This window comes from Schistocerca nitens, chromosome 10, assembly GCF_023898315.1.
Source record: "Schistocerca nitens isolate TAMUIC-IGC-003100 chromosome 10, iqSchNite1.1, whole genome shotgun sequence".
NCBI classification, from domain to species: Eukaryota; Metazoa; Arthropoda; class Insecta; order Orthoptera; family Acrididae; genus Schistocerca; species Schistocerca nitens.
In genome coordinates, this window is record NC_064623.1 from 71,245,064 (window position 1) to 71,268,931 (window position 23,868).

General features: G+C 41.3%; 1 protein-coding gene across 1 annotated transcript in view; it reads right to left on the bottom strand.

Moving 5' to 3' along the window:
• Positions 1–23,868, bottom strand: part of LOC126209879 (thyroid adenoma-associated protein homolog) — a 239,739-nt gene that overhangs the window by 52,229 nt on the left and 163,642 nt on the right. The window contains exon 22 of the mRNA XM_049939003.1: positions 23,164–23,518. Coding sequence (XP_049794960.1) covers positions 23,164–23,518 — 355 coding nt within the window. The remainder of the gene's footprint in view (positions 1–23,163; positions 23,519–23,868) is intronic.

Consider the following 23,868-nt stretch of genomic DNA (forward strand, 5'->3'; position numbering starts at 1 on the left):
CTTTCCTTAAAATTTTATTTTTGTGCTTTGACTATTCAAATTTTTAAAATATCTAACAGTGGAAAGTCCAGAATACAAATAACAACAATATGAAAAGGATAGATTGCTACTCACCGTGAAGAGGTGGTTCTGAGCCACAGGCAAGCACAGTCACAGGTTCAGAGCTGCTAAAATATTACAGCTTCAGGACAAACCCCTTCTTCTGATATAGAAACCCCCCCCCCCCCAAACACACACACACACACACACACACACACACACACAAACACATTCACACAAGCACAGCTCACACACAAATGACCACTGTCTCCACGTACTGAGGTCCGACTGGCTGCATCTGATGTGAGCATCAATCTGCTGGGTGGGCAGTAGGTGTAAGAAGGCAGAATGGTGTGAGGAGGGGGAGGGATGGCAGGGTAGGGGTAGGGGCAGGGGTAGGGGTAGGGGTAGGGGTAGGGGAAGTGTGTGGGGACATGGTGGGGGCTGCTAGAGTAAATGCTGGATACGGTGGCCCAAGCGCAGTGACCACTTTTCATCCCACGCACTGGGTGAGTTTATTCGTTTGTTCAGAAGGGGAGGCCGACAAATGTTCATCCCCTTCTCGCTAGTCGATGAGGACAGAATCGAGGTGTATGTCCTGAAATTTTTCTCATACAATTTTACAGAAACCATACAGAAAAACATTTCATTTTTGTGTTAGTTATAGCTTCCTATGTCACCTTCATTTTGATGTACCCATGATTTTGTTAATGGTCATAGTTACTGATATTTGCATGTAAGACACTGCACGAAATTTGAAAAAGTTTGGAACGAAGAATAGGAGTCACTATGATTCTGCATTGGTGCATATTACATAATATGTTGCTGTGTGTGAATTTTAGCTATCATTATATTTTTCTTTAGACTTGGGTGGAGGTCTCTATATGTTACCAAGCTCAAGAAAGTTGACCTGGTGTAGCACACTCACTTGCGATCACACGAGCCAGTGGTAACACCGGAGTGAAATATACACCACAGTCCTAATATTCCATAAACAGTTTGAGATATCGAAATGAGATTGTTGCAAGAGATAGCATGCAAAGAGGAGAACATTTTACCACAATGTTATTATGCAGAACTTCATTATCTACTGTGTTATTCCACTAACAACAAATTTTTCAATGGAAGAATGTAATTTTTAAGGCCCATTGACATCTGGTAAAACAAAAAATGCTATGGGTTTTGGAACAATATAAGTGAAGATGTTATATGTTAATTTTTGTACTGAGGATGTGCTTTTTCATAAGCTACCTAACATTTCCTGTTCCTCACTTAATAAACTGTTTCAGAATTCTCTTGTAACAGGGTCTCCATGTGTTAGTGAGATGACACTGAGTAAATTCCACTGTCTTTTGGCAAAAGAAGAAAATTTTAACATGGTAACAAAATAAATGTGTAGGTTTTATTCTACACTCGCTACTCGTGACGCTTCTCTGAAAGCTGCAAATGGTTAACAAGTCAGGCAAAACTAAATCACTGTTTTGTTGCATTTTCAGTGAATTCTTTTTAGATATTAACCAAGCCACAGGCGATAGATCTTCCTGAATGGACACCATACAAGTATGGGTGTGGTGGGCCTCCACTTAATATTTACAAAAAATGTGAGTGTAAGTTTCAGTTTAGAATGGCACTTCCCCTACAGTGCTCGGGATTTCCCCTACAGCACCAGCCATAGCCCCCACCACTACTGCTCTCCACACATGTGACCTGCCAGTTGTGCATCTACCAGCCACGTTATTCTGTTTGGGCTCTAGGTGCAGAGTCAGAGGGCTGTGGCAGGAGGGGGTGGGGGAACGGGGGAGGAGGAAAGGGTGAGGGAGAGGGAGAGAAGAGAGGTAATTGAGGGGAAAAGTCTAGCAGATGTGTCAGTGGGATAGGAGGAACGTGTAGTGCTGGACTGGGAGCAGGGAAGAGTACAGATAGGCGGAGGACAACAACTAGCGAAGGTTGAGGCCAGGGGTTGTGGAAATGGAGGATATATTGTAGGGACAGTTCCCATCTGCGTAATTCAGAAAACGTGGTGTCAATAAGGACCATATGGTACACACTGTGAAACAGCCATTAAAGTGTGCACATCATGTTGAACAGCACATTCAGGAAATGGGTGGTCCAACTGTCTCTCGGTCACAGCCAGACAGCTTGTTAGTAGAAAGTGACACAGTGGTTGCAGCTTGGTTGGTAGATCTTATGGTTGCTTTCACATGTGGCCATATCTTTGATGGGGTAAGAGATGCCTGTGACAGGACTGGAGCAGGCGGTAGTGAGAGGCTGTATGGGACAGATATTGGATCTAGGCCTACTACAGAGGTATGAGCCATGAGGCAAGGGGTTGGGAGCAGGAGTGGAGTTGGGGTGGACAAGGATACAGTGCGAGTTTGGTGGGTGGTAGAATATCACTGTGGATAGGAGTGCAATATTGGCCATTATCTGGTCACTGCACTTTCAAATATGTGCCCTGCCAATTATGCTGGCGCATTTCTTACAGCCGATAAACTAACAGACGATAATAGTGGGATGCATGTCATATGATGGATATGTGTGAAGACAGGGCAGAAGGGGTAATTGGATTAGCTGAGATCAGTATGTGGATGCTGGAATAAATAGAGAGATAGAGATAGAGATAGAGAGAGAGAGAGAGAGAGAGAGAGAGAGAGAGGATAGCGCAAGGGGGAGGGAGGGCGTTTAGGTCCAGAGTGAAACGAAGTTCATGTGGCACAGCAAGATACAGAAAAACATGCGAAAATATGTGAGAGTGGAGGAGAAAGTGTGATCAATTTGGAGACCCAGGTATAATAGTATTGGTGAGAAGAATGTGGGACACGAGATGCTACACCTGCAACAATCTACACAGTCAACAGCCACACAGTTGAGTCTTGTGTACAGATGAGACTGTCGATACAGGGTGGCTTGTAAGTCAAAGTGTGTACAGTGCGGAAGGCGACAATAAAATATAGGAAAGAAGAGAAAGGAAAGGACTGGCACTGTGTAAAGTAGTGCATTAGAGAATAGTAACAACAGAAAACACCACTTGGTTGGGGGATGGAAGGAAAGCCGTTAAGTTAAATTAAGTAACGGAAAGTCCAGGATGAAACAACAGTAATATGGAAAGGTACATTGCTACTCACCACATTGAGAATGTGCTGAGTTGCAGACACACACAATGAAAGAGGCTGCTAAAATACTTAAGCTTTCAGATAAAGTCCTTCTTTCAAAACAGACACACACACACACACACACACACACACACGCACACACACACACACACACACACACACGACTACTGTCTCCAGGCAACTGTGTATAATGTGAGCAGTGGACTGATGTGGTGGGTGGTAGGGGTAAGGATGATGCAGAGGGTGGGGAGGGGGAGACATGGCAGGGTGGGGAGGGGGAGAGATGTCAGGGTGGGGAGGGGGAGAGATGTCAGGGTGGGGAGGGGGAGAGATGTCAGGGTGGGGAGGGGGAGAGATGTCAGGGTGGGGAGGGGGAGAGATGGCAGGGTGGGGAGGGGGCGAGATGGGAGGGGAGAAGCTGTGCTGCCTGTGGGAGCATGCACGGAGCAAAGGCTCCACAGGACTGCTCCAGCTACCTGCAGGGAGGCTCAGCAAGACCTTCACAGGATCGACAACTGCTGCAGAGACTAACAACTGACGACCCTAATATAAATTAAGCACAGCATATTTCACATAAATAGGCAGAGAGATTCAAAACTGTTTGATGACACTATTGGTGAAAACAAATGAAATCGGCAACAACCATAAGATACCCAGGAGTGAGTGTCTGGAGTGACCTAAAGAGAAATGAGTACATCAAATTAGTCCTTTTCATTTTTTAATTGGTTTTTTGCATGGGAAATACTATAAACTGCTACATATTACAAAGACAATATACATCTAATAGTTGTTACAAATATGATCTTAAATATTCATTTTGTGATCACACAAGATTTCTCAGATGTTTTGTGGCTGGGGTTTTTAAAAATGAATCATTTCCTTTACTGAGGGGGAAATCTCATGCCAATTTTGAATATAAATGAACAAGCTCTATTAGCAGAAGTTCTGTTCGTTTCCTCATCTAGAAAAACTGTGCAGATGTTAAGGGTAGTTGGAACGCCCTATCCCGACGATGTTAAATTTAGCAACTTGGCTTCCCTGTATTTCAGGAACCATTGTAGCCATTGACCTAAAACTTTTATAGGACATCAAACTGTATGTTCTGAGTCTACTGAACTACAATAATTGTATTTCAGCCACTGCTTTTGGAAATATAATTTTTTAACTACACGGTTAAAATTTTGTGAATCTTTTTGTATGTTATTCTAAATAATTTTAATTATACATAACATTATGTTCTCCTTTTAGTTCAGTAGACTCAGGATATGTATGTTATTACTCCCTGAAAATCTGAATACTCTACTCGAAGTGCTTCTGAGATTTAGGGAAAAATGCAACAGAAAATATAAATTTTCAAGAACGACTTCTAAAGCTTTAAAAGACTGTAACTCACTTAATATATGTTTTTTTTTATTTTTAGTCACTCAGAAGCACCCTGCACCATACTGTATATCACCCTCTTGATCTTTTTCCAAGTTTTTTCTTCTTTTCTTCCTTCTGGACTCCTTAGTGGCCAACTGTGCTGCATACTCTACTTGAACAATGCGAGCCTTGTCCATCCATTCAAGTTCTCTGATGCAGCTTGCTCCACGAGTAATTCCCATATGCTGCAGCACTTTCACCCTACCAATGCTGCCATCATTAAAAGCAATAACAGCATCATTGACTCCCCACTTTAGTGTCTTCATTCCAACAAAACCATTTTTTGGTGAGTGAGTTCATATAAGATTATCGAATGACTCATTGTGATTTTGAGTCTGATCATGCACACACTTCTTCAGTAATTCAGGATTTGTCAGGTCTCTGTAAATAGGTTTTAAGATATCCATGACTGCTGCTGGGATGCAATGTTTATGGCTGTATGAACTGTTTGAGTACTGGGCATTGCGGTAATTGCACCATGTTTCAGGTCCAGGAGGGCAAGGGTGGTGTACTGGTTTTTCATCAGTTGACAGTCTGTGGAAGAAGGTAGCCCATACTGCCTGCTTCATTTTCAACAAATCCTCAGTGCTCCCTGCCGCCGTTGGATAAGCAGCTGCAGCAGCAAGTCGTATACTCCTAGCTCACTCATTTGTTACATAGTTTAATTCTTAATTTCTTTGCGTGTTTTTGGTACTTGCATTGTTTAATTCATAACTTTCGGGCGTATTATAGTATTTGAGAGTTGTAGCATCGCGTTTTAGTACCTGAATAGTGTAAATTCGCGTAGTCTCCCTCCGCCGCCGAGCAGTGTGTCAGCAGTGCGCAAGTAGCAGCATTACTGCATTTACTAGGCAATCTTGTATTTTACTAATCGTTTAAATTTTGTCGATTTGTTTGTGCTCTCTGTAGATTAGTTCAGACGTTCTTTGCACAACAGTTTTTAGCATGGATAGGGACTGCAACTGCTGTGTTCGGATGCAGGCTGAGTTGGCATCCCTTCGCTCCCAGCTTCAGGCAGTGTGGGCTTCGGTCACACAGCTTGAGGCTGTTGCCAATGGGCATCACTGTGGGGGTTCGGATGGGGGTTTGTCGGGGACGGCCAGCTCGTCCCACGCATCCCCCGATCGGACTACGACTGTGGTTGCCCGGGATACTGCCCGCATTGAGGCTGATCCCTCACCTGTGGTAGAGTGGGAGGTCGTCTCAAGGTGTGGCAGGGGGCGAAAGACATTCCGGAGGGCTGAATGGAAGGCCTCTCCAGTTTGTCTGACGAACCGGTTTCAGGCTCTGTCTCAGGCTGATACTGATCTTCGGCCTGACATGGCTGCTTGTCCTTTTCCAGAGGTTGCCCCTCAGTCTGCAAGATCCGGACGGTCGCAGAGGGTGGGCTTACTGGTAGTTGGGAGCTCCAACGTCAGGCGTGTAATGGGGGCCCTTAGGGAAATGGCAGCAAGAGAGGGGAAGAAAACCAATGTGCACTCCGTGTGCATACCGGGGGGAGTCATTCCAGATGTGGAAAGGGTCCTTCCGGATGCCATGAAGGGTACAGGGTGCACCCATCTGCGACCATGTGAGCTGCAGATTCCTCGACTTGCGCCACAGGGTGGTGGGGTTTCGGGTTCCGCTGGATAGGTCAGGAGTCCACTACACGCAACAAGCGGCTACACGGGTAGCAGGTGTTGTGTGGCGTGGGCTGGGCGGTTTTTTAGGTTAGATGGCCTTGGGCAAGTACAGAAAGGGCAACAGCCTCAATGGGTGCGGGGCAAAGTCAGGACATGTGGGGACCAAGCAGCAATCGGTATTGTAATTGTCAACTGTCGAAGCTGCGTTGGTAAAGTACCGGAACTTCAAGCGCTGATAGAAAGCACCGAAGCTGAAATTGTTATAGGTACTGGAAGCTGGCTGAAGCCAGAGATAAATTCTGCCGAAATTTTTACATAGGTACAGACTGTGTTTAGAAAGGATAGATTGCATGCAACCGGTGGTGGAGTGTTCCTCGCTGTTAGTAGTAGTTCATCCTGTAGTGAAGTAGAAGTGGATAGTTCCTGTGAATTATTATGGGTGGAGGTTACACTCAACAACCGAGCTAGGTTAATAATTGGCCCCTTTTACCGGCCTCCCGACTCAGCAGCATTAGTGGCAGAACAACTGAGAGAAAATTTGGAATACATTTCACATAAATTTTCTCAGCATGTTATAGTCTTAGGTGGAGATTTCAATTTACCAGATACAGACTGGGACACTCAGATGTTTAGGACGGGTGGTAGGGACAGAGCATCGAGTGACATTATACTGAGCGCACTATCCGAAAATTACCTCAAGCAATTAAACAGAGAACCGACTCGTGGAGACAACATCCTGGACCTACTGATAACAAACAGATCCGAACTTTTCGACTCTGTATGTACAGAACAGGGAATCAGTGATCATAAGGCCGTTGCAGCATCCCTGAATATGGAAGTTAATAGGAATATGAAAAAGGGAGGAAGGTTTATCTGTTTAGCAAGAGTAATAGAAGGCAGATTTCAGACTACCTAACAGATCAAAACGAAAATTTCTGTTCCGACACTGACAATGTTGAGTGTTCATGGAAAAAGTTCAAGGCAATCGTAAAATGCGTTTTAGACAGGTACATGACGAGTAAAACTGAGATGGGACGGGAAAAACCCACTGTGGTACAACAACAAAGGTAGGAAACTACTGCGAAAGCAAAAAGAGCTTCACTCCAAGTTTAAACGCAGCCAAAACCTCTCAGACAAACAGAAGCTAAACGATGTCAAAGTTAGCGTAAGGAGGGCTATGCGTGAAGCGTTCAGTGAATTCGAAAGTAAAATTCTATGTACCGACTTGACAGAAAACCCTAGGAAGTTCTGGTCTTACGTTAAATCAGTAAGTGGCTCGAAACACCATATCCAGACACTCCAGGATGATGATGGCATTGAAACAGAGGATGACACGCGTAAAGCTGAAATACTAAACACCTTTTCCAAAGCTGTTTCACAGAGGAAGACCGCACTGCAGTTCCTTCTCTAAATCCTCGCACAAACGAAAAAATGGCTGACATCGAAATAAGTGTCCAAGGAATAGAAAAGCAACTGGAATCACTCAACAGAGGAAATTCCACTGGACCTGACGGGATACCAATTCGATTCTACACAGAGTACGCGAAAGAACTTGCCCCCCTTCTAACAGCCGTGTACCACAAGTCTCTAGAGGAACCGAAGGTTCCAAATGATTGGAAAAGAGCACAGGTAGTCCCAGTCTTCAAGAAGGGTCGTCGAGCAGATGCGCAAAACTATAGACCTATATCTCTGACGTTGATCTGTTGTAGAATTTTAGAACATGTTTTTTGCTCGAGTATCATGTCGTTTTTGGAAACCCAGAATCTACTATGTAGGAATCAACATGGATTCCGGAAACAGCGATCGTGTGAGACCCAGCTCGCTTTATTTGTTCATGAGACCCAGAAAATATTAGATACAGGCTCCCAGGTAGATGCAATTTTTCTTGACTTCCGGAAGGCGTTCGATACAGTTCCGCACTGTCGCCTGATAAACAAAGTAAGAGCCTACGGAATATCAGACTAGCTGTGTGGCTGGATTGAAGAGTTTTTAGCAAACAGAACACAGCATGTTGTTATCAACGGAGAGACATCTACAGACGTTAAAATAACCTCTGGCGTGCCACAGGGGAGTGTTATGGGACCATTGCTTTTCACAATATATATAAATGACCTAGTAAATAGTGTCGGAAGTTCCATGCGGCTTTTCGCGGATGATGCTGTAGTATACAGAGAAGTTGCAGCATTAGAAAATTGTAGCGAAATGCAGGAAGATCTGCAGCGGATAGGCACTTGGTGCAGGGAGTGGCAACTGTCCCTTAACATAGACAAATGTAATGTATTGCGAATACATAGAAAGAAGGATCCTTTATTGTATGATTATATGATGGCGGAACAAACACTGGTAGCAGTTACTTCTGTAAAATATCTGGGAGTATGCGTGCGGAACGATTTGAAGTGGAATGATCATATAAAATTAATTGTTGGCAAGGCGGGTACCAGGTTGAGATTCATTGGGAGAGTGCTTAGAAAATGTAGTCCATCAACAAAGGAGGTGGCTTACAAAACACTCGTTCGACCTATACTTGAGTATTGCTCATCAGTGTGGGATCCGTACCAGATCGGGTTGACGGAGGAGATAGAGAAGATCCAAAGAAGAGCGGCGCGTTTCGTCACAGGGTTATTTGGTAACCGTGATAGCGTTACGGAGATGTTTAATAAACTCAAGTGGCAGACTCTGCAAGAGAGGCGCTCTGCATCGCGGTGTAGCTCGCTCGCCAGGTTTCGAGAGGGTGCGTTTCTGGATGAGGTATCGAATATATTGCTTCCCCCTACTTATACCTCCCGAGGAGATCACGAATGTAAAATTAGAGAGATTAGAGCGCGCACAGAGGCTTTCAGACAGTCGTTCTTCCCGCGAACCATACGCGACTGGAACAGGAAAGGGAGGTAATGACAGTGGCACGTAAAGTGCCCTCCGCCACACACCGTTGGGTGGCTTGCGGAGTATAAATGTAGATGTATATGTAGATGTATTATTTCTAATGACCATCCCATAATACTGTTGTAGTTCATCAATCATTTTGTCTATCAGTCTGCCTCTTATGGTTTTACCATCACAGAGTTTCTTGTCTCTCCAACTTTCTTTCAACTTCCTCAACCTGAAGCCCATCCTCTTCTGGACATGACCAACACATTCCCGTTTTGTGATAACCTTCTCACCATAAGGCTGAATGGCTACTACACTGTTATATGCTTTTGAGTCTCCATCACCTAAGAACTTAGTGTAACACACTGCCCTTTCGTTCAAAGATTGACTAAAAATTTCAATAGCTGCAGAGGCCTCCCTACCACCACTTCTTCCTTCATAATTTCTGTCACAGTTATGCCCTTCTTCATTCCCTGATTTACACTTATAACAATGTTTGGTTAAAATCCGGAAATCTATTACCTTTCCAGTATCCACACTGGTCACTGTAGCAACAGAACTCTTAGAACTGTAGCCGCACTTCTGTCAAGTGCCACCAAAAGCTACTGGTATGTCAGTCATACCATCATTTATTTCAACAGCTTCATTTGCAACACCCTTCATTGACTCACATGCAACAAACAGATTCCACAGCAGCTCTAATAAATCCTGCATACTTGTCGATTTTACAAGGTGGGTGTGGCATATTCATCACGACACACATTGTTTCTGCTGCAGTGTGTCCTTTGCCAATAGCTCTCAATCCATAAACCACCTAACATTTACTTCAAAATAATTACCTTTACACTTATCAGAATTACAAAATGAATGAGTATATTTATAACTGCGCAATTATAACTGGCTAATCCATTTGATACCTCTATGTCTTCATGTAAACTAACTGGCCCTCCACACATTTTACAACACACACATTCACCTAACATCCTTGTTAGGATGTGTAAACCTATCAGAATATGATCTAACCCAACATTTACATCACTTTCGTTTTGAGGAAACTGTGTATCACAATGTTTTATTTTAATCTTCAAATCACTAATGGGTGTTTCTCTAGATACTGATGAATTTGCCTGTATTTCATTGTCTGTAACTTCATATGCCACATGTTGAAAAAAATGTTTCCCTTTATTCGAAAATCTATTACCATGAAACCTGTTTGTTAAAAACACTTTGCTTTGGTGCCATACTTTACTTTTTGAAAGATTTACCAATCTATTCATCACTTTTCCTCAGAATATTGAGAGATTTACCATTCACCACTTTTCCTCGGAATAATGTTAGCACTTCGACATATAACGCGTGTTTATACTATGAAATGATACAATACTGTTTTTGACGGTGCTACCAATACAAATATGTAATTTAACCTTTATAACACAGCAATCCATAGCCTTCTATATAAAAAATTACCGATTTTATGCAAATAAAAATTTTAACATTTTTAACCAGTGTACATTATATTAAAAAAAATACAATACTTACCAAGTGAGTTTATAAGTGATATATATACCATTTTATTCGAAAAATTGCAAATTTTATAATTAAATAAAAATCTGAAAATGTGAAAAAAAAAAGTTTTTTCCGTTCTAACTCCCCTTAAAAGTTGAATTATTTTGTGGGAAGATTTGGTGATGAGGGGGGGGGGGGGGGGTTTGTTTCGTGTGTTTTGTTATTTTTCTGACATATTCTGCATGAGTTTCATGCCATCTAAGGAATGTTAAAGTAGTGATTGGCATCATGCCGTGTGGAATGGTTGGCAGCGCAAAGAATCTTCTGTATGAAACAAGATGTCATGGAATACTAATATCCAGAAGATTAACACTGTAAATACTGATGCAGATACTACTTTTTTCTGCTTTGGAAGTTTGGAGTTTGTTCAAACAAGATGTACATAACTGATTAATTTCTGATCACACTTGTAATCAAAGGCATAATAAAAGCCTTCATACAAATCAGAATTGCTGAGTTTCGGTTTTGATATAAGTTGAATCCTTTCAAAGACATAATAAGAGTTTATTAATGAGTTGACAGCTCAAAGCAGATGATCAGCACTGAGGTAATTTGTAACTGAATGAACCCTCACAATTTCCTGAAAACAAAATGCCTGTGTGTTCCCAATAACAGTTATACTGCTTTTAGTAAATTTTCCATTAAAACCAGTCTACAAACATTGTGTGTAGCACAAGTGAAGAAAAAACCAATTTTATCAGCATATGAGATACAGTCACAATCACAATAAGGAGGATGCAATATTCGTATATGATTAAGTGGAGGTAAGTATCCACGACTGAAACACATCTGATCAACACTCATTATTAATTCTCTAGAGAACTTTTAATCACTGAACCGAAGTTTACATGGAACAGTCTTTCGTATCAATGCATACCAAATCCCTTGATAGATATAGATAAATCTCAGTACTCTTTACAACAGATATTAATTTTTTCTTTTATCCACAGATTGAGGTCCGATTTAGGAACTGATGAGTAATACGAAATTTTGACATTACTGCAGACTTCACTAATCGATTTATGTCGTAGTTCAATAAGTCAAATAACACTTTGGGAATCTGATGCAGCTGCTATGTTCTGATCTCCTGTTTGTCTACAACATATCAGTACTTCTTTTACGCCTACTGCTGAGGAGAGGTCTGAGAGAGTAAACAGTTTGAACTGCGATAGTTGTGGGCATGTTCAGGATATTGTTCAAAAACTAAATACTGCTTTATTTACCATCAGAACAGTTGCCGAAATAAGTGATAGTTCAACATGAAAAGCTATCTACTTTGCTTATTTTCATTCGCTTTATGACCTTTGGGGTAACTCTTCTCATTCAAAAAGGGAAGTTCAGCTCAGAAATGGACGAGTTGAGCAATATGTGGTGTAAGTTTGCGAACCTTTTGGGGACACCCTGTTCAGTAATTTCGGAATTCTGACACTGGACTTTCAACACATATTTTCGTTGATGTCACTTGTTGTCAACAATATCAGCTTATTCCCACAAGTTAGCAGCTTTCACTCAGTTAATACTACGCAAACATGCAATCAGCATTTGGAACGGCTCCTCCTTCACTCTTGTGCAGAAAGGTGTGCAGTATTTTGCTGCATCCATTTTCAATAAGCTGCCACAAGAATTCAAAAAAGCTTTGCAGTAATAAGCTAGTTCCTGTGTTATGTTGTTGATTATGTTTATTTAAACTTATGATTTCTCATCTGCATAGGATCAATATACGTTTCATTTTATCTATTATTACTCTTCCATTATAATTTCATGTACTGACATGTTCCATGACCACGGAGACTTGCTCCTCAATCTCGTCTTACAGAACAAGACATATACAAAATATTAAAGCAGCACAACCAACTGGTCCACTGTGTGCTATTTTCGAAGGACTTGTTTATGTTAATAATTCCTTACAAGGAGAGGTCCCCAGAAATGGAATCGATTTTTTGAAACCATCCATATGTTGGTGTAGGTTAAGATCCCAGGTACCACACGATGCAGCCATTCGCCCTGGTGGACCCTCGGTTGCGAGTAATCAGGAGGAGGGCGAGGGAATCGGAATTTTACAATGATGCTCAGTAATGTTAAAGAGAGTAGTACTTTGTTGATTGATTGTGTGGTGTAATAGATGGAGTACTGCCTTCATGTGCAGAATGTTGTGGTTTAAATCTCGTCAGACACTATAAACTTTTTTATTTTTAAATCTTTATCAAAATGATTTTGATCATTATTCTTATTCAGTTACTTCATTTAAATGTGATTTTTTATTTCCAATCCTTTGCCACATCATTTTAATCATCATATAATCTTTTTCATTTGTTCTCATTTTTTCTTTATATCATTCTTTTTCCTCTCAGAATTTTTGGGAATGTGAATTCAATTATATTTATCTATTATGATATTTATATCTAAAAAGAAAGATGATGAGACTTACCAAACAAAAGCGCTGGCAGGTCGATAGACACACAAACAAACACAAATATACACACAAAATTCAAGCTTTCGCAACAAACTGTTGCCTCATCAGGAAAGAGGGAAGGAGAGGGAAAGACGAAAGGATGTGGGTTTTAAGGGAGAGGGTAAGGAGTCATTCCAATCCCGGGAGCGGAAAGACTTACCTTAGGGGGAAAAAAGGACAGGTATACAATCGCACACACACAGGGATATGTGTGTGTGTGCGATTGTATACCTGTCCTTTTTTCCCCCTAAGGTAAGTCTTTCCGCTCCCGGGATTGGAATGACTCCTTACCCTCTCCCTTAAAACCCACATCCTTTCGTCTTTCCCTCTCCTTCCCTCTTTCCTGATGAGGCAACAGTTTGTTGCGAAAGCTTGAATTTTGTGTGTATATTTGTGTTTGTTTGTGTGTCTATCGACCTGCCAGCGCTTTTGTTTGGTAAGTCTCATCATCTTTCTTTTTAGATATATTTTTTCCACGTGGAATGTTTCCCGCTGTTATATTATGATATTTAAATATTTGACAATGCCGAGAATTTTTGGGACTGTGAATTCAATTATATTTATCTACTGTAATATTTAAATATTTCACAATGCTGATCTATTGGTTAAAAAACAAGAGACAAAATAATCTATTTATATGGGCTATGCAATCGTGTCAAAAATGAATTTTACATTACAAGATGTGCACTTTTTAAATGGTAATTGACATATAAACATTTAAAACATTACCTAAGTGCCTATTGCACTACCGACAAACATGAAGATGTGTATGAAAGAAGGGATTATAAGTAAAACAAAATTTACACAAAATGAGGAATAGAAATAATGAATGAAATAGAATGGATGAAAAAACAGAAAGAAATTAAATAGAAATTAATACATAAAATTAAGTAAAATCACATGAACAAAGGTTTCAAGTAGAAAAAGAATGACAGGAAGAAAAATGAGAGCAAACGAAGAAGTTGATATGATGATCAAAATGATGTGAGAAAGGAAATGAAACAAAAAATTACCTTTAAACCAATTAACTGAACAAAAATAATGATCAAAGTAGTTTTGATAAAAATTTAAAAATAAAGAAAAATTTTAAGTACCTGGCATGATTTGTACCAATGCCCTTCAACATGTAAAGGCCTTACTCTAGCCACCTTCAACGTGTGAAGGGCTTATTCTAGCCAGTACACAACACAACCTATCAGTATAATGCTACTTTCTTAATGCTACTGAGCATCATGCAAAACTCTGATTTCTTTTGCTTGGAAATGAGGCCCCACCAGAGTGAATGGCTGCAGATGTGATACCTGAGATCTTAACCTGCATCGCCATAAAGATGGTTTCAAAAAGTCATTCCCACTGCTTGTGACCATTCCTTGCTACATGACCTGTAGAAAAAGCAAATGGCAGTCTGAGATTCAACTGAAGAATCTTAGGGAAAAGAACTCACCAATGAAAGTGGTGGCTCACAGAACACTCATACAACTGTTTCTTGAGCACTGTCCATCTGTCTGGCACCCTTACTGAGCAGATTAACAGAAGAGATGGAGAAGACCTGGTGAAGAGTGGTACCTTTTGTCACGGGACCATTTGGTGTGCCTGAGAGTGCTGCAGAGTGACTCAACAAACTTCAGTGGGAGACACTACAAAAGACACAACCTACATCATGGAGAGGTTTACTGTCAAAATTCTGTGAGCTCACGTTTTCAGCAAGAAGTTACTTTCTCCTATGTGTCTTGTAAAATGACTGCAACATGAAAATCAGAGAAATTGCTCCTCATAAGTAAGTTTATCAACACCTGATATGTGAATGGAACAGGGAAGAGGGTAAATGGCAGCAGCTCCCAACTTACAGAGAGCAACTGTAGGTTTGGTTTCTTCACTCCCCAAGCATATGTTCCCATTAACACTGCTCACTTCTGAGAACGCAAGAAAATTCTGGTCATATGTACAACTGATTATAATTAAAGTTAAACTTTCAAAACCCTGTAGAAATAACACCACTGGTCTGAATGACGTCAAATTGCAACAGAATATTATTGGAGAAGGGGGAAAACGAATGGCACAAGAAAAACAATAGTGTTAAAATTTATCAATAGATGGCACTGTATGTGCCAGAATATGTAAATGAAAACACCTGTGATGCACAGGACCAATTTAAGTTAGTATAAACACACCAGGTACACAGTGTTTCCTCCTTTCGCTTCTGCGACGTTTGCCACGACTGTCTCAATGCAGGATCACACTCTGCTTGTAAAGCTGTATTACACGAAAGATGACTGTGCACATGCCGCTCTGCAGAAGTTCCAGACAGTGAAGGGTTTGAAAAAAAGGCGTTGGTCTGATGACTGCTGTGGGTCTGGAGTAAAAGATTCAGAAATTTGAAAAGACGGGTTCTTTAGGTGTGCAACCTGGTAGAGGGAGGAAACAAATTGATTCGACGTCAGTGGAAGCAGTGGCCATACTAATAGAAGAGGAGACGAGTGGTGGTGTGCTAATGTGTAGTGCACGAAGAATTGCCCGAACATTGGGCATACATGCGAGCACAGTGCGTAAAATCCTATGAAGCATCCTCCTTTACTATCCATTCAAAATTACCCATGTGCATGAGTTGCTTCCTGTTGACCTGCCAGCGAGAGAGACCTTTGCTGTAGAATTTCTTGTTTGCATGGAAGTGGACAATGACTGGCTGTGGAAGATTTGTGGACAGATGAAGCCCACTTCCATCTGACAGCATCTGTCTCAATACACAGAATTGTCAAATACGGACAACAGAAAATCCATACACAAATCAACCAGTACCGCTTCATCCAGAAAAGGTCACTGTGTGGTGCGGGTTTATGGCATAATTTATCATAGGGCCATATTTTTTCGAAGAGACAGGTGCTTTGGGTCCTATTACGTGTACTGTCACTGGTAAGCGCTATGAGTGTCTTTTGTGCAACCATGTCATTCCAGCTCTCCAACAGTGTGGATGTGTGGATGGGATCATTTTAATGCAAGATAGCACATCTCCGCACATTGCAAATCCAGTTAAGCAGGTGCTCAAGCTGCCATTTCAGAAATGCCTGAATTATCAGCCGCCATTTCCCTACAGCCTGGCCGTCCCAATCACCTGATCTTAATCCGTGTGACTTCTGGCTGTGGGGCTATGTGAAAGATGCGCAACACATACTGAAGGTGACCCTGGAAACACTTCGATCAGTTGTGGAACATGCTGTTTTTTAATTTCAACTTTCAGAAAACAGTGGACTGCATAGTGAATATGTTTTGTGCCAGTCACACGGAAATTAATAATCTGATTTGATTTTGGTTGATGCTTTTTATGCGGTTTTTGGCCTCAGGACAGTTAAAAACTGATTTTTCCCATCCGATGTGATATGACCTTGCCTTGGTGGATGGGCTTATGTAACTAATAGTATCACAGCTGTACACCCAACCCATGCACACTGAGTGGTACAGTTTGTTTAATGTCAAATGTACACCTTAGGCATTGTTGTATATTTCATTTGTCACTTTAGTCGACCACTATTAAATTATGATGCTTACAGTGCCATCTACTGCTATACTTCGTAACTATTTGTTTTGCTTCTGGCACACGTTTTCCCTCTTCTCCGATAATATTCCGTTGCAATTTGACATCATTCTGACCAGTGGTGTTATTTCTACAGTGGTTTGAAAGTTTAACTTTAATTATAATCACCCTGTAAAACTGCTAAGTTGGTCTACGGCTTATATCCAGTCCCTTGTTGACCAGTCTGGTGTGGCAGTTGAAGACAGCAAAATGAAATATGAAGTTTCAAATTTCACATTCAAGAAATCATTCACACAGGAGAATCGTAAAAACGTACCATTTTTTGACCATCGAACAGACTCCTGTATGGGCGACATAGCAGTAAGCATCCATGGTGTAGAGAAACAACTAAAACAATTAAAAACAAGTAAATTACCAGGTCATTGATCCGGTACCTAGCTTGCATTTATCATGAATCTCTCACCCACTGCAAATTCCCAAGTGACTGGTAAAAAAAAAAATCACACGTGACTCCTCTACATAAGCACGTCAAAAGAACAGACCCCCAAAATTACATCCCCAACATCGATTTGCTGCTGAATCCTTGAACATATTCTCAGTTTGAATATAACACATATTCTTGAGACTGAGAATATTATGACCATGGATCAGCATGGTTTTAGAAAGCATTGCTTGTGCAAAACTCAGCTTGCCCTTTCCTCACAGATATACTATGAACTATATTTTTAGATTTCCGGAAAGCATATGACACGGCGCCCCATTGCATGCTGTTAAAGAAGATATGAGCATAGTGAATAGGTTCACAGATATGAGAGTGGTTCAAAGACTTCTTAAGTTATAGAATCCAGTATGTTGGCCTCGACGGCAAGTGTCTATCAAGACAAGGATACTGTCAGGAGTGCCCCAGAGAAATGTGATAGGACTGCTGTTATTCTCCATATACGTAAATGATTTGGCGGACAAGGTGGGTAGCAATCTGTGTTGTTTGATGCTGTGGTATATGGTACGGTGTCAAAGATGAGTGACTGAAGGAGGATACAAGAATACTCAGACAAAATTTCTAGTTGGTGTGATGAATGTCAGATAGCTCTTAATGTAGAAAAAAGCAAGTTAATGTGGATGAGTAGGGAAAACAAACCGTAATGTTCGGACAGAGCATTAGTAGTGTGCTGCTCGACAGAGTTATGTTGTTTAAATATCTGGGCGTAATGTTGCAAAGTGATATGAAATGGAATGAGCGTGCGAGGATTGAGCTAAGGAAGGTGAATGATCGACTTTGGTTTATTGGGAGAATTCTAGGAAAGTGTGGTTCATCTGTAAAGGAGACTGCATATAGGATGCTAGTGCGACCTATTTTTGAGTATTGTTTGAGTATCTGGGATCTCTACCAGGTCGCATTAAAGGAAGACATCAAAGTGATTCTGAGGCAGTGTGCTAGATTTGCAAGGTGCTAGATTTGTTACTGGTAGGATTGAACAACATGCAAGTGTTATGAACATGCTTCAGGAAATCAAATGCAAAGGAAGGTAACATTCTTTTTGAGGAACACCATTGAGAAAATTTAGGGAACCAGCAGAATGATTCTACTGCCTCCAACATACATTGCGCCTAAGGACCACAAAGATAAGATAGGAGAAATTTGGGCTCACACAAAGGCATACTGACAGTCATTTTTCCCTCTCTCTATTTGCGAGTGGAACAGGAAAAGAAATGCTAGTAGTGGTAGGGGGTACCCACTGCCATGTGCTGTAAGGTGGATTGCAGGGTATCTATGTAGATGTAGATGTAGATGCTAATTTACTGCTCTGTAAGACCTGATGTGGTGTGCGTGCTGTAAGACCTTCGGTACACACACCATCAGATTATTTCACTTGTCGCTCTAATGAAGTAGGCGAGTGTCAGCAATATGTCTCGTGGTCTTATCGTGGTGTGTTTATCTTCTGCCGTTAGGTCAGATGATAGAAATGCCACTTGCACGCTTAGAGTAGCAGATTGACGGTGACCAACTTTAAACAGAACTTGATTAATTATCACACACATTTATTAAAATAATAAAAAGGATAGACATTACGTAACTTGATTCTGGATGCTGTTTACAATTGACAATCTGAAGTTCCTTTGGTCTTGGTACGTTAATCTTATTCTCACATATCTCTGATACTTGACAAAGTGTCTATACATTTATCTTCATGGCTATGTACAGGAGTATGATAATCTTCTTAGGTGTAGACTGAAACTTGACTATAGACTGGTACAGACTAATGCAGACTGGTACAGACTAATGCAGACAAATGCAGACTGACCAATCGAAGGTCTGTACACTCGTTATAATACCTCGCGCGTTCAGGTATCACTGTGCGAGTGTGATCCGCGAGGAGAAAAGGTTCTACGTTAGCAGCAATCTCATTGGCTGCGTTACATATTAATACGCGGATCAGCGGAAGCAGAATTTGGTCCGTCTCTAAGGCAGCGCCATCTCGTAGTGCGGAGACAGACGAGCGCTGCGCCTGCGCTGTTGTGCTTAGCGGGGCGCGCTGTAGTGGGAAAGTTGTGTACGCGCTGACTACGCGGAACTATGTACACAACACCTGACATATTTAAGAAGATACAGGCAACACTGTATATCAACCATACAGTTTAGAAACATACAGTAAATCCCCAATCCCATAAAGAATCAACCACCCATGTATAAAATGGCTTCAAACACCTGACTACAAATGAATTGACACATTAAATATTTCACTTTAAGCACCAGTGAGAAAAATCATAGGAAAGCTTTGAAATTATCCTTAAGGTTTGTTGGAAGGCATGAAGTGCTCTCATTATCACACTCTGGATGAATAAAGTCTGCGTAATCTGCATTCCATTTTATGCAAAAGCTAGTTTTTCACACAACTCGTGAACTTTGTATCGCTCAATGATGTAATTCTGCAGGTACATTCAGTGCTCTGAGTATATATGGATACTGCCTGCAAACTGTGTTGTGAATATGGCTAGTCATACAGAAATAAGAAATTGAAACATGATGCCAAATGCCTGATGCTGCTGTTTTACTGCATGAACACCTGAAATGTACTGAGCAGTAAACTTTTTTCCTTTCATCATTTTGTGTGGGGTGTCAGTGAAACAGTTTGTAACAGTTTGAAATTATGTATAAGGTTTTCTGAAAGTCTCAAGTGCTCTGATTCTCAAATACTGGACAAATAATGTTTGGGCATTTGCATGCCATCAATTACACTGGCTAAAAACAAATACACAGGTATACTTGTTCTGTTGGGTTAAACTTTTAGCATAAGGTTATACGTCTCAATGAATAGATTGCCACAACATTTTGAATTTTTAAATTTGGTCAATAACCATGAGAAATGTCCCTGCAAACCATTAAACAGTCAACCTGCAACAGGATCAGGTTCCATGATAGTTGCTCAAGTGTCTCTCAGATTCTCTCTTACATAACTGCAGATATTAGGCCCTTATATTGTTGACAAGTTATTCTCAGGTTCTTTCCAATTAAAAAGATGCATAGTATTCCAGAATGAGATTTTCACTCTGCAGCGGAGTGTGCGCTGATATGAAACTTCCTGGCAGATTAAAACTGTGTGCCCGACCGAGACTCGAATTCGGGACCTTTGCCTTTCGCGGGCAAGTGCTCTACCAACTGAGCTACCAAAGCACGACTCACGCCCGGTACTCACAGCTTTACTTCTGCCAGTATCTCGTCTCCTACCTTCCAAACTTTACAGAAGCTCTCCTGTGATACTGGCAGAAGTAAAGCTGTGAGTACTGGGCGTGAGTCGTGCTTCGGTAGCTCAGTTGGTAGAGCACTTGCCCGCGAAAGGCAAAGGTCCCGAGTTCGAGTCTCGGTCGGGCACACAGTTTTAATCTGCCAGGAAGTTTCATATCAGCGCACACTCCGCTGCAGAGTGAAAATCTCATTCTGGAAACATCCCCCAGGCTGTGGCTAAGCCATATCTCTGCAATATCCTTTCTTTCAGGAGTGCTAGTTCTGCAAGGTTCGCAGGAGAGCTTCTGTAAAGTTTGGAAGGTAGGAGACGAGATACTGGCAGAAGTAAAGTTGTGAGTACCGGGCGTGAGTCGTGATTTGGTAGCTCAGTTGGTAGAGCACTTGCCCGCGAAAGGCAAAGGTCCCGAGTTCGAGTCTCGGTCGGGCACACAGTTTTAATCTGCCAGGAAGTTTCATGCATAATATTGTCATACTCTGTGCCATTTAGTTTTGCTGTGGTGAAAACTAATAAAGTAATACTTTTAAAGCAATCCAAAATACGTAAGGGTAAAACTAGTACATCCACGAGTGAAATACGACACTCCTCAAAAATTCAGACATGTTGCAGACCCACAATCGTTCATGGGTCCACCTGATAAGTAAACAGTTATGAAAACACACTTGACATCTTAGTAGCAACAAATAATCCTCAGCTAATAACGAACATCAAATTGAATAAAGGGGTTAGTGAACACAGGGTTGTCATAGCAAGAGCGAATACCGTAACTTCCAAACCCACCAAAAATAAATGAAGAATATATCTATTCAAAAAAGCAGATAAAAATTTGCTTGATGCCTTCCTGACAGACAATCTCTGCTCCTTCCAAATTAACAATGTAAGGGTAGACCATATGTGGCTTGAATTCAAAGAATTAGAATAGATAGCAATTGAGAGATTTATACCAAATAAATTAACAAGCGACGGAGCTGATCCCCCATGGTACACAAAACAGGTCAGAACATTGGTGCAGAAACAATGAAGAAAAGCATGTCAATTTTAAGAAACACAAAATCCTCAATACTAGTGATCTTTTACAGAAACTCGAAAATTAGCTTATAATAGTTTCCACAACAAAACTTTGCTGCTAAAGCAGAGTTACTAAGCACAGCCTTAAGAAATCCTTTACCAAACGAGACAAAGTAAGTATTCCAGAATTTGAGACAAGAAGAGCTGCCAACTCGAGGAACTTAGAAGTAGATATCCTCCGAGAGTAGTGAAGCAACTTAAATCACTTAATAAAAGCAAGTCTTTTGGTCTACACTGTATACCAATTAGGTTCCTTTCAGAGTATGCTGATGTAGTAGTTCCATACTTAACAATCATATGCAACAGCTCGCTCAATGAAAGATCCATACCTGAAGACTGGAAAGTTGCACAGGTCACACCAATGAAGGACAATAGGAGTAATCCCCTACATTATGGGCCCAAATCATTAATGTCGACATGCAGCTGGATTTTGGAAAATATATTGTGTCTGAACATCAGGAATTACACCGAAGACAATGGTCTATTGACACACAGTGAACATGGATTTATTAAACATTGTTCTTCTGAAACACAACTAGCTCTTTGCTCACACAAAGTGCAGGGTGCTATCGAGAAGGGATTTCAAATTCATTCCATATTTCTAGATTTCCAGAAGGCTTATGAACCATGCCTCACAAGTGGCTTGTAATGAAATTGGGTGCTTATGGAATACCGTCTCAGTTATGCGACTGGATTTATGATTTCGTACCAGAAGAGTCACAGTTCATAGTAACTGACAGTTACTAACATAGTAAAACAGAAGTGATTTCTGTTATTCCCAAGGTAGTGTTATAGGCCCACTGTTATTCCTTATTTATATAAATGATTTAGGAGACAATGTGAGCATCTGTCTCAGGCTGTTTGCAGATGATGCTGTCAGTAATTGTCTAGTAAAGGCATTGTAGAAGATCAAACCAATTGCAAAATGATTTTGACAAGATATCTGCGTGTTGCAAAAATTGACAACTGAGCCTAAATAATGAACAGTGTGATATCATTCACATGAGTGCTAAATGGAATCCGTTAAACTTGGGTTACATGAAATCATTCAAATCTAAAGGTCGTAAATTGAACTAAATACCTAAGAACAACAAATAAAAACAACTTAAATTTGTAAGAACACACAGAAAATGGTGTGAGGAAGGTGAAACAAAGGTTGCATTTTATTACAAAAGCACTTACAAGATGCAACACATCTACTAAAGAGACTGCCTACAATATGCTTGTCTGTCCTCTTTTGGAGTGCTGCTGTGCAGTGTGGGAACCTTTAGGATTAACAGAGTACATCGAGAAAGTTCAAAGAATGGCAGTATGTTTTTTTATTATTGATAAACAGGGGAGAGAGTGTCACTGACAAGATACAGAATTTGGGGTGCAAATTATTAAAACAAAAGTGTTTTACATTGCTTCGGGATCTTCTCATGAGATGTCAGTCACCAACTTTCTCCTTTGAATGCGAAATTATTTTGTTGACACCAAACTACATAGCGGGAAACAATCATCATCATAAAATGAGAGAAATGAGAGCTCACACAGAAGGACACAGGCGTTCATATTTTCCAGGCGTTGTTGGACAGCAGAATAACAGAGAATTATTGTAACAGTGGTTCGATGAATCCTCCATCAGGCACTTAAGTGTGATTTGTTGAGTAAGCACGACGACATAGATGTAAATGTAAATATGAGGAGTTAAAGGTAAACAGAGCTCGGTAAGTGTATAGTGAGAAACTTTGCTTCCTACCGGAGAGGTACAGCAGTAGACTGGTGGCTGCCTTCTCATACTGTGGCACACCTGGCGACCAAGAGGGCAGATCCTCGTCGTCCCGCCCACTCCCATCCACACGCTCCTCGCGGTCGCGTTCGGGTCCCAGTGAAGCAGACAGCTCTCGGCGCAGATCCGAGCGGAAACATGCGTCGACACTCGTGCTGACCCGGGACACTGCGGCCTGCAGGAGGGAGAGGCGCGCCGAGTCGGCGATCGGGCAGAGACAAGGCGCACGTGTTGGCTCCGTGGAGCGCAGCCGACTTGTCAGCCGGCCGGCAAAGCCGTCCTCAGATGCCATCTCTGCAGGAGTCGCCGCGACGAGGTAGGCGAGCTGGGGGGTTAATGCACAGGTCACAGTTCTCAGTTGAAAACTGGTAAAAGTCAAAAAAGTATTTATGACTGGCAGTGGCTGAGTGAGGGCTGGTGGGGTGCCTCCAATCATTTTCAATCTGTTACTAGATAAGACCACCAAAACATGGCAGACAAGTGTCCCTGGAAAACAATGGGAACAAACAACACAAGTATCAATGTGAAATGTCTCGCCTCTGCTTGTGAGCCAGCAACAATTGCCAGGACTTCCACTGAAGCTTCTCGACACTGCTGCCAAAATTGGCCTCCGAACATTCTTTGAGGAAACAACACAGTATGTGGATGTCATCCTTTGGTTTCTGATGGTACAAA